The sequence below is a fragment of the Pan troglodytes genome, chromosome 11 (assembly GCF_028858775.2).
Source record: "Pan troglodytes isolate AG18354 chromosome 11, NHGRI_mPanTro3-v2.0_pri, whole genome shotgun sequence".
Lineage (NCBI taxonomy): Eukaryota > Metazoa > Chordata > Mammalia > Primates > Hominidae > Pan > Pan troglodytes.
The window spans coordinates 93,414,403-93,426,119 of NC_072409.2; the positions used below are offsets into that span (position 1 = coordinate 93,414,403).

At 43.1% G+C, this 11,717-nt stretch overlaps 1 protein-coding gene and 3 pseudogenes across 1 annotated transcript; all 4 read right to left on the bottom strand.

Moving 5' to 3' along the window:
- Nucleotides 1-2,924: 2,924 nt before the first annotated feature.
- On the bottom strand, nt 2,925-4,389 carry LOC129135920 (ATP synthase subunit a-like; annotated as a pseudogene).
- A 232-nt stretch (nt 4,390-4,621) lies between these two features.
- Nucleotides 4,622-5,331, bottom strand: LOC129135919 (cytochrome c oxidase subunit 2-like; annotated as a pseudogene).
- Nucleotides 4,622-9,640, bottom strand: LOC129136090 (NADH-ubiquinone oxidoreductase chain 1-like; annotated as a pseudogene).
- Nucleotides 9,641-9,680: 40 nt separating this feature from the next.
- MTRNR2L14 (MTRNR2-like 14) lies at nt 9,681-11,234 on the bottom strand. The gene is given in 1 exon segment (NM_001193578.2): nt 9,681-11,234. A coding segment is annotated over 1 exon segment (75 nt). The 5' UTR covers nt 10,284-11,234; the 3' UTR covers nt 9,681-10,208.
- Nucleotides 11,235-11,717: the final 483 nt, after the last annotated feature.

The following is an 11,717-nucleotide window of genomic DNA, read 5'->3' on the forward strand; positions in this document are numbered from 1 at the left end:
TTGAGTGTAGGAGGAATCATGCTAGGGCTAGGATAAAACCAATGTCACCGATACGATTATATAGGATTGCTTGAATGGCTGCTGTGTTGGCATCTGTTTGGGCGTACCATCAGCTAATGAGTAGAAAGGATATAATTCCTACACCTTCTCAGCCGATGAAGAGTTGGAATAGGTTATTAGCGGTGACCAGGATTAGTATGGTAATTAGGAAAATAAGTAAGTATTTGAAGAATTGGTTGATGTTTGGGTCTGAGTCTATGTACCATAGTGAGAATTCTATGATGGACCATGTAACGAACAGTGCTACGGGGATAAATATTATGGAGAAATAGTCTAGTTTAAAGCTCAGGGAGAGTTGGGTTGTTTGGGTTGTTGCTCAGTGCCAGTTCGAGATAATAGCTTCTTGGTCTAGGCATATGAATATTGTTGTGGGGAAAAGGCTAATGATAAAAGTGGACGCAATAATGGATTTCACATAATGGGGGTATGAATTTTTTTTGTTAGGGTTAATGAGGGTGGTGAGGATGGGGGGAATTAAGGAAGTTAGGGCTAAGGTGGTTATGGTAGCATACATGGTTATTACTTTTATTTGGAGTTGCACCAAAATTTTTGGGGCCTAAGACCAACGGATGGCTGTTATCCTTTAAAAGTTGAGAAAGCCATGTTGTTAGGCATGGGGATACGAGTTAGCAGTTCTTATAAGCTTTCTCGGTAAATAAGGGGTCGTGAGCCTCTGTTGTCAGATTCACAATCTGATGTTTTGGTTAAACTATATTTACAGGAGGTGAATCCAGTGATAATATCAGGATTGAGGGATAGAAGGAGGATGGGGGATAGGTGTATAAATATGAGAGTGTTTTCTCGTGTGAATGAGGGTTTTATGCTATTAATGTGGTGGGTGAGTGAGCCTCACTGTGTTGTGGTAAACATGTAGAGGGAGTACAGGGCTGTAATTAGTATGTTGAATCCTGTGAGTAGGAGAGTGATATTTGATCAGGAGAATGAGGTTACTAGCACGGAGAGTTCTCCTAGGAGGTTAATGGTGGGGGGTAGGGCGAGGTTGGCGAGGCTTGCTAGAAGTCATCAAAAGGCTATTAGTGGGAGTAGAGTTTGAAGTCCTTGGGAGAGAATTATGATGCGACTGTGGGTGCGTTCGTAATTTGAGTTTGCTAGGCAGAATAGTAATGAGGATGTAAGTCCGTGGGTGATTATGAGAATGACTGCGCCGGTGAAGCTTCAGGGGGTTTGGATGAGAATGGCTGTTATTACGAGGGCTATGTGGCTGACTGAAGAGTATGCAATGAGCGATTTTAGGTCTGTTTGTCGCAGGCAGATGGAGCTTGTTATGATTATACTCATAAGGATAGCATGAGGAAGGGATAGGCTATATGCTTTGTTAGGGGGTTGAGGATGAGTGTGAGGCGTATTATACCATAGCCACCTAATTTTAAGAGTACTGCAGCAAGTACCATTGATCCGGCAATAGGGGCTTCGACATGGGCTTTAGGGAGTCATAGGTGGAGTCCGTAAAGGGGTATTTTTACCATGAAAGCCATCGTGTACGCTAGTCATATTAAGTTGTTGGCTCAGGTGTTTGATAGTTCTTGGGCTGTAAGAGTGAGTAATAGGATATTAAGTGAGCCTAGGGTGTTGTGGGTGTAGATTAATGCGATGAGTAGGGGGAGGGAGCCTACTAGGGTATAGAATAGGAAGTATGTACCTGCGTTCAGGCGTTCTGGTTGGTTACCTCATCGGGTGATGATAGCTAGGGTGGGGATAAGTGTGGTTTCGAAGAAGATATAAAATATAATTAGCTCTGTGGCTGAGAATGTTATAATTAAGGAGATTTGGAGGGAGATTAGTATGGAGAGGTAGAGTTTTTTTCGTGATAGTGGTTCGTTGGATAGGTGGCGCTGGCTTGCTATGATTGTGAGGGGTAGAAGTCAGGCAGTTAGTATTAGGAGGGGGGTTGTTAGGGGGTCGGAGGAGAAGGACAGGGAACAGCTGAATAGGTTGTTGTTGATTTGGTTAAAAAATAGTAGGGGAATGGTGCTGATAATTAGGCTGTGAGTGGTTGTGTTGATTCAAATTATACGTTTTTTAGAGAATCATGTTAGTGGTAGTAATATGATTGTTGGGATGATTAGTTTTAGCATTGGAGTAGGTTTAGGTTATGTACGTAGTCTAGGCCGTATGTGTTGGAGATTGAGACTAGTAGGGCTAGACCTACTGCTGCCTCGCAGGCGGCAAAGACTAGTATGGTGATGGGTACAATATTGGCTAAGAGGGAGTGGGTATTGAGGGTTATGAGGGTGGCTATGATGAATAGTGATAGTATTATTCCTTCTAGGCATAGTAGGGAAGATATTAGGTGTGAGCGGTATACTAGTATTCCTAGAAGTGAGATGGTAAATGCTAGTATAATATTTATATAAATAAGAGGCATTTGGTAAATATGATTATCATAATTTAATGAGTCGAAATCATTCGTTTTATTTAAACTATGTACCAATTCGGCTCAGTCTAACCCCTTTTGTAATCATTCGTAGGTGAGGCTTAGGGCTAGGATAATGATTAATAAGAGGGATGATATGACTATTAGTGGTAGGTTGGCTGTTTGTAGGGATCATGGCAAGGGCAATAGGAGGGCAATTTCTAGGTCAAATAATAGGAAGGTGATGGCTACTAGGAAAAATTTTATGGAGAAGGGGACGCGGGCGGGGGATATAGGGTCGAAACCACATTCGTAAGGGTTAGATTTTTCTATGTAGCCGTTGAGTTGTGGTAGTCAGAATGTAATAATTATCAGTAGTAGGGCTAGAAGGGTATTGATTATTAAAATTAGGACGAAGTTTATTACTCTTTTTTGAATGTTGTCAAAACTAGTTAATTGGAAGTTAACGGTACTCCTTATACTAAAAGAGTAGGATCCTCATCAGTAGATGGAGACATATAGAAATAGTCAGACTACATCTACGAAGTGCCAGTATCAGGCGGCGGCTTCAAAGCCGAAGTGATGTTTGGATGTAAAGTGAAATATTAGTTGGCGGATGAGGCAGATAGTGAGGAAAGTTGATCCAATAATGACGTGGAGCCCGTGGAAGCCTGTGGCTACAAAGAATGTTGAGCCGTAGATGCCATTGGAAGTGGTAAAGGGGGATTCGAAGTGTTCTGAGGCTTGTAGGAGGGTGAAGTAGAGACCCAGTAAAATCGTAATAAGCAGTGCTTGAATTATTTGGTTTCGGTTATTTTCTATTAAGCTGTGATGGGCTCAAGTAATTGACACTCCTGATGCGAGTAATACAGATGTGTTTAGGAGTGGGACTTCTAGGGGATTTAGTGGGGTGATACCTGTTGGGGGTCAGTGTCCTCCTAGCTGGGGGGTGGGGGCTAGGCTGGAGTGGTAGAAAGCTCAAAAAAATCCTGCAAAGAAAAAAACTTCTGAGGTAATAAAAAGAATTATCCCGTATCGGAGACCTTTTTGGACGGGTGGTGTGTGGTGGCCTTGGTATGTGCTTTCTCGTATTACATCGCGTCATCATTGATATATGGTTAATGTGTTAGTTAGTAGGCCTAGTGTGAGCAGTGTTGTGGAGTAGAAGTGGAATCATATGGCTAGGCCGGAGGTTATTAGAAGGGCCGAGAGGGCCCCTGTTAGGGGCCATGGGCTGGGTTTTACTATATGATAGGCATGTGATTGGTGGGCCATTATGTGTTGTCGTGCAGGTAGAGGCTCACTAGAAGTGTAAAAACGTAGGCTTGGATTAAGGCGACGGCGATTTCTAGAATAGTCAGTAGAATTAGAATTGTGAAGATAATGAGTGTAGAGGGTAGATTGATAGTTGATAATGCTAGTGTGGCGCTTCCAATTAGGTGCATGAGTAGGTGGCCTGCAGTAATGTTAGCGGTTAGACGTACGGCTAAGGCTATTGGTTGAATGAATAGGCTGATAGTTTCGATGATAATTAGTATGGGGATAAGGGGTGTAGGTGTGCCTTGCGGTAAGAAGTGGGCTAGGGCATTTTTAGTCTTAAAGCGAAAGCCTATGACTACTGCGCCTGCTCATAGGGGGATAGCCATGGCTAGGTTTATAGATAGTTGGGTGGTTGGTGTGAATGAGTGGGGTAGAAGTCCGAGAAGATTGGTTGTGGCAATAAAAATGATTAAGGATACTAGTATGAGAGATCAGGTTCGTCCTTTAGTGTTGTGCATAGTTATTATTTGCTTTGAGGTCAGTTGAATTAGTCATTGTTGGGTGGTAATTAGTCGGTTGTTGATGAGATATTTAGAGGTGGGGACCAGTAGAGGGGGGAATAGAATGATCAGTACTGCGGCGGGCAGGCCTAGGATTGTGGGGGCAATGAATGAAGCGAATAGATTTTCGTTCATTTTGGTTCTCAGGGTTTATTGTAGTTTTTTATTTTTATGGGTTTTGGTGAGGGGGGTAGATGGTAATTTGAATTTAATATTTTTAGTTGGGTGATGAGAAATAGTGTAAGGAGTATAGGGGTAATTATGGTGGGTCATACGGCGGTATTTAGTTGGGGCATTTCACTGTAAAGAGGTGTTGGTCCTCTTAATCTTTAACTTAAAAGGTTAATGCTAGGTTAGCTTTACAGTGAGCTCTGGAGAGGGGTAGAGAAGGTGCTATAGAGTGAATACGGGTCCTATTTCAAAGATTTTTAGAGGGATTAATTCTAGGACGATGGGTATAAAACTGTGGTTTGCTCCACAGATTTCTGAGCATTGGCCGTAGTGTACTCCTGGTCGTGTGGCGGTGAAAGTGGTTTGGTTTAGGCGTCCGGGAATTGCGTCTGTTTTTAGGCCTAATGTGGGGACAGCTCATGAGTGTAGGACATCTTGCGATGTAATTATTATACGAACGGGGGCTTCAACTGGGAGGACCACCCGGTTATCAACGTCAAGGAGTCGTAGATCGCCTGGTTCTAGGAATAATGGGGGGAGTATGTAGGAGTTGAAGATTAGTCCACCGTAGTCGGTGTATTCGTAGGTTCAATATCATTGATGGCCGATTGATTTAATAGTAAAGGAGGGGTCGTTGACCTCGTCTGTTATGTAAAGGATACGTAGGGATGGGAGGGCAATAAGGACTAGGATGATGGCGGGCAGGATAGTTCAGACGGTTTCTATTTCCTGGGCGTCTGAAATACTAGTATTAGTTAGTTTTGTTGTGAGTGTTAGGAAAAGGGCGTACAGGACTAGGAAGCAGATGAGAAAGATAATTATGAGGGCATGGTCATGAAAGATGATAAGTTCTTCTATGTTAGGGGAAGTAGCGTCTTGTAGACCTACTTGCGCTGCATGTGCCATTAAGATATACGGGGTTTAACCTGTAATTTAACTTTGACAAAGTTATGAAATAATTTTTCTAATATCTTTTTGAAAAAGTCATGGAGGTCATGGGGTTGGCTTGAAACCAGCTTTAGGGGGTTCGATTCCTTCCTTTTTTGTCTAGATTTTATGTATACGGGTTCTTCGAATGTGTGGTAGGGTGGGGGGCATCCATACAGTCACTCCAGGTTTGCGGAGGGTTCTTCTACTATTAGGACTTTTCGTTTTGAAGCAAAGGCTTCTCAAATCATGAAAATTATTAATATTACTGCTGTTAGGGAGATGAGTGAGCCTACGGATGATAGGACATTTCATGTGGTGTATGCATCGGGGTAGTCCGAGTAACGTCGGGGCATCCCAGATAGGCCAAGGAAGTGTTGTGGGAAGAAGGTTAGGTTTACGCCAATGAACATGATAGCAAATTGGATTTTGGCATAGGTTTGGTCTAGGGTATAGCCTGAGAATAGGGGGAATCAGTGAATGAAGCCTCCTATGATGGCGAATACAGCTCCTATTGATAGGACGTAGTGGAAGTGGGCTACGACGTAGTATGTGTCGTGTAGTACGATGTCCAATGATGAGTTTGCTAGTACAATGCCGGTTAGGCCACCTACGGTGAAGAGAAAGATGAACCCTAGGGCTCAGAGTACTGCGGCAGATCATCTCATATTGCTTCCGTGAAGTGTAGCGAGTCAGCTGAATACTTTGACGCCGGTAGGAATAGCGATGATTATGGTAGCGGAGGTGAAATAGGCTCGTGTGTCTACGTCTATTCCTACTGTAAATATATGGTGTGCTCACACAATAAACCCTAGGAAACCAATTGATATTATAGCCCAAACCATGCCTATATATCCGAATGGTTCTTTTTTTCCGGAGTAATAAGTTACAATATGGGAAATTATTCCGAAGCCTGGTAGGATAAGAATATAAACTTCGGGGTGGCCAAAAAATCAGAATAAGTGTTGATATAGAATAGGGTCTCCTCCCCCGGCTGGGTCGAAGAAGGTAGTGTTGAGGTTACGATCTGTTAATAGTATGGTGATGCCAGCAGCTAGGACTGGGAGGGATAGGAGAAGTAAGACTGCTGTGATTAGGACGGATCAGACGAAGAGGGGTGTTTGGTATTGGGTTATGGCAGGAGGTTTTATATTAATGATTGTTGTGATGAAGTTAATGGCTCCTAGGATAGAGGAAATGCCTGCTAGATGCAAGGAGAAGATGGTTAGGTCTACGGAAGCTCCAGGATGGGAGTAGTTTCCTGCTAAGGGAGGGTAGACCGTCCAACCTGTTCCGGCGCCGGCTTCTACTATGGCAGATGCAAGTAGAAGTAGGAGAGAAGGGGGTAGGAGTCAGAAGCTTATGTTGTTTATGCGGGGGAATGCCATGTCGGGGGCACCAATTATCAAGGGAACTAGCCAGTTGCCAAAGCCTCCGATTATGATAGGCATTACTATGAAGAAGATTATTACAAACGCATGGGCTGTGACGATGACATTGTAGATGTGGTCATTACCTAGAAGGTTGCCTGGTTGGCCTAGTTCAGCCCGAATAAGGAGACTTAGGGCTGTGCCCAGAACTCCAGCTCATGCGCCGAATAGTAGGTATAGTGTTCCAATATCTTTGTGGTTTGTAGAGAATAGTCAGCGGTCGGCGAACATCAGTAGGGTGGGGTAAAATGGCTGAGTGAAGCATTGGACTGTAAATCTAAAGACAGGGGTTAAGCCTCTTTTTACCAGCTCTGAGGTGATTTTCATATTGAATTGCAAATTCGAAGAAGCAGCTTCAAACCTGCCGGGGCTTCTCCCGCCTTTTTTTTCTTGCAGCGGGAGAAGTAGATTGAAGCCAGTTGATTAGGGTGTTTAGCTGTTAACTAAGTGTTTGTGGGTTTAAGTCCCATTAATCTAGTAAGGGCTTAGCTTAATTAAAGTGGCTGATTTGCGTTCAGTTGATGCAGAGTGGGGTTTTGCAGTCCTTAGTTGTTGCAGAAATTAAGTATTGTAACTTACTGAGGGCTTTGAAGGCTCTTGGTCTGTGTTTAACCTAAATTTCTATAAGATCATTAGTATGAAAGGGGAGATGGGTAGAAGCAGCGTGGTAAGGATGATGAGTGTAGGGAGGAAGGGGGTAGGTTTTGTATGTTCGAATTGTCATTTTATTTTTACGTTATTGGATATAGGAAGTAGTGTAATTGAGGTGGAGTAGATTAGGCGGAGGTAGAAATAGAGGTTAAGGAGAGTGATGATGGCTATGATGGTGGGAATAATGAGGCTATTATTTTTTGTGAATTCTTCGATGATAACTCATTTGGGCAAGAAGCCGGTTAGTGGGGGTAGGCCTCCTAGGGAGAGGAGGGTGGATGGAATTAGAGGAGTTAGTCATGTTAGCTTGTTTCAGGTGCGAGATAGTAGTAGGGTTGTGGTGCTGGAGTTTAAGTTGAGTAACAGAAATGCGGTAGTAGTTAGGATGATGTAAATAGTTAAATTAAGAATGGTTATGTTGGGGTTGTATGGTAGAACTGCTATTATTCAGCCTATGTGGGTGATTGAGGAGTATGCTAGGATTTTGCGTAGTTGGGTTTGGTTTAGTCCGCCTCAGCTGCCTGTTATAATGGACAAGATTGAAAGGGTGAGGAGAAGGTTTACGTTCAGTGATGAGGAGATTTGGTATATAATTGAGATGGGGGCTAATTTTTGTCATGTGAGGAGGAGTAGGCCGGATATTAGGGGGGTGCCTTGGGTAACTTCTGGAACTCAGAAGTGAAAGGGGGCTATTCCTAGTTTTATTGCTATTGCTATTATAATTATTAATGATGAGTATTGATTGGTAGTATTGGTCATGGTTCATTGTCCGGAGAATATGTTGTTGGAGAGGATAGCTATTAGGAGAATTATGGACGCGGTTGCTTGTGTGAGAAAGTATTTGATGGCAGCTTCTGTGGAGCGGGGGCTTATTTTTTTGGTTAGGACTGGGATAAAAGCTAGCATGTTTATTTCTAGGCCTACTCAGGTGAAAAATCAGTGTGAGCTTAGCGCTGTAATGAGTGTGCCTGCAAAGATGGTAGAGTAGATGATGGGTTGGGCTAGGGGATTAATTAGTACGGGAAGGGTATAACCAACATTTTCGGGGTATGGGCCCGATAGCTTATTTAGCTGACCTTACTTTAGGATGGGGTGTGATAGGTGGCACGGAGAATTTTGGATTCTCAGGGATGGGTTCGATTCTCATAGTCCTAGAAATAAGGGGATTTGAACTCCTATTATTTACTCTATCAAAGTAATTCTTTTATCAGACATATTTCTTAGGTTTGAGGGGGAATGCTGGAGATTGTAGTGGGTATGGAGACATATCACATGAGTGATGCTAGGGTGAGTGGTAGGAAGTTTTTTCATAGGAGGTGTATGAGTTGGTCGTAGCGAAATCGGGGATATGCTGTTCGAATTCATAGGAACAGGGAGGTTAGAAGTAGAGCTTTGGTGACAAAGTATGTCGTGTAGAGTTCAGGGGAGTGCGCATTGTATGTTGTTCCTAGGAAGATTGTAGCAGTGAGGGTGTTTATTATAATAATGTTTATGTATTCGGCTATGAAAAATAGGGCAAAGGGGCCTGCGGCATATTCGATGTTAAAGCCTGAGACTAATTCAGATTCTCCTTCAGTAAGGTCGAAGGGAGTCCGGTTGGTTTCTGCTAGTGTAGAGATAAATCATATTATGGCCAAGGGTCATGATGGCAGGATTAGTCACAGGTGCTCTTGTGTTGTGATAAGGGTAGAGAGATTGAAGGAGCCACTTATTAGTAGCGTTGATAGTAGAATAATGGCTAGAGTGACTTCGTATGAGATTGTTTGGGCTACTGCTCATAATGCGCCGATCAAGGCGTAGTTCGAGTTTGATGCTCACCCTGATCAGAGGATTGAGTAAACGGCTAGGCTAGAGGTGGCTAGGATAAATAGGAGGCCTAAGTTAAGATTGACTAGGGGGTTGGGCATGGGGAGGGGGGTTCATAATAAGAGGGCGATGGTGAGGGCTAAGGTTGGGGCGGTGATGTAGAGGGTAATGGTTGAAGTGGAGGGTTTTAAGGGTTCTTTAGTGAAGAGTTTTATGGCATCAGCGAAAAGCTGTAATAGTCCGTAGGGGCCTACAATGTTGGGACCTTTGCGTAGTTGTATGTAGCCTAGAATTTTTCGTTCGGTTAGCATTAGGAATGCTATTGCGATTAGGATAGGTACAATGAGGAGTAGGAGGTTGGTCATGGGTATATTGTTAAGAAGAGGAATTGAACCTCTGATTATAAAGTTTTAAGTTTTATGCGATTACCGGGCTCTGCCATCTTAACAAACTCTGTTCTTGAGTGGGTGTTGGTGTGGTGTTAAATTGAGATAATATCATTTATTGGGGAAGGCGCTTTGTGAAGTAGGCCTCATTTCTCTTGTCCTTTCGTACAGGGAGAAATTTAGAACAGATAGAAACCGACCTGGATTACTCCGGTCTGAACTCAGATCACGTAGGACTTTAATCGTTGAACAAACGAACCTTTAATAGCGGCTGCACCATCGGGATGTCCTGATCCAACATCGAGGTCGTAAACCCTATTGTTGATATGGACTCTGGAATAGGATTGCGCTGTTATCCCTAGGGTAACTTGTTCCGTTGGTCAAGTTATTGGATCAATTAGACGTAGTAATTCGCTTTGACTGGTGAGGTCTTAGCATGTATTGCTCGGAGGTTGGGTTGTGCTCCGAGGTCGCCCCAACCGAAATTTTTAATGCAGGTTTAATAGTTTAGGACCTGTGGGTTTGTTAAGTATTGTTTGCATTAATGAATTAAAGCTCCATAGGGTCTTCTCGTCTTGCTATGTTATGCCCGCCTCTTCACGGGTAGGTCAATTTCACTGGTTGAAAGTAAGAGACAGCTGAACCCTCGTGGAGCCATTCATACAAGTCCCTATTTAAGGAACAAGTGATTATGCTACCTTTGCACGGTTAGGGTACCGCGGCCGTTAAACATATGTCACCGGGCAGGCGGTGCCTCTAATACTGGTAATGCTAGAGGTGATGTTTTTGGTAAACAGGGGGGGTAAGATTTGCCGAGTTCCTTTTACTTTTTTTAACCTTTCCTTGTGGGCATGCCTGTGTTGGGTTAACAGTGGGGGTAATAATGGCTTGTTGGTTGGTTGTAGATATTGGGCTGTTAATTGTCAGTTTAATATTTTGGTCTGATGTAGGCTTATGCGGAGGAGAATGTTTTCATGTTACTTATACTAACATTAGCTCTTCTATGGGGTAATAGATTGGTCCAATTGAGTGTAAGGAGTTCGGTTGTATGTTTGGGATTTTTTAAGGTTGTGGGTGTTGAGCTTGAACGCTTTCTTAATTGGTGGCTGCTTTTAGGCCTACTATGGGTGTTAAATTTTTTACTCTCTTTACAAGGTTTTTTCCTAGTGTCTAAAGAGCTGTTCCTCTTTGGACTAACAGTTAAATTTACAGGGGGATTTAGAGGGTTCTGTAGGTAAATTTAAAGTTGAACTAAGATTCTATCTTGGACAACCAGCTATCACCAGGCTCGGTAGGTTTGTCGCCTCTACCTATAAATCTTCCCACTATTTTGCTACATAGACGGGTGTGCTCTTTTAGCTGTTCTTAGGTAGCTCGTCTGGTTTCGGGGGTCTTAGCTTTGGTTCTCTTTGCAAAGTTATTTCTAGTTAATTCATTATGCAAAAGGTACAGGGGTTAGTCCTTGCTGTATTATGCTTGGGTATAATTTTTCATCTTTCCCTTGCGGTACTATGTCTATTGCGCTGGTTTACAATTTCTATCGCCTATACTTTATTTGGGTAAATGGTTTGGTTAAGGTTGTTTGGTAGTAGGGTGGAGGGGGTTTGGGGCTAGGTTTGGCTCAGAGTGGTCAAGTTGAGTTGAAATCTCCTAAGTGTAAGTTGGGTGCTTTATGTTAAGCTTCACTCTGGTTCGTCCAAGTGCACTTTCCAGTACACTTACCATGTTACGACTTATCTCCTCTATATAAATGCGTAGGGGGTTTAGTTAAATATCCTTTGAAGTATACTTGAGGAGGGTGACGGGCGGTGTGTACGCGCTTCAGGGCCCTGTTCAACTAAGCACTCTACTCTTAGTTTACTGCTAAATCCACCTTCGACCCTTAGGTTTCATAAGGGTTATCGTAATTTTCTGGGGTAGAAAATGTAGCCCATTTCTTGCCACCTCATGGGCTACACCTTGACCTAACGTCTTTACGTGGGTACTTGCGCTTACTTTGTAACCTTCATCAGGGTTTGCTGAAGATGGCGGTATATAGGCTGAGCAAGAGGTGGTGAGGTTGATCGGGGTTTATCGATTACAGAACAGGCTC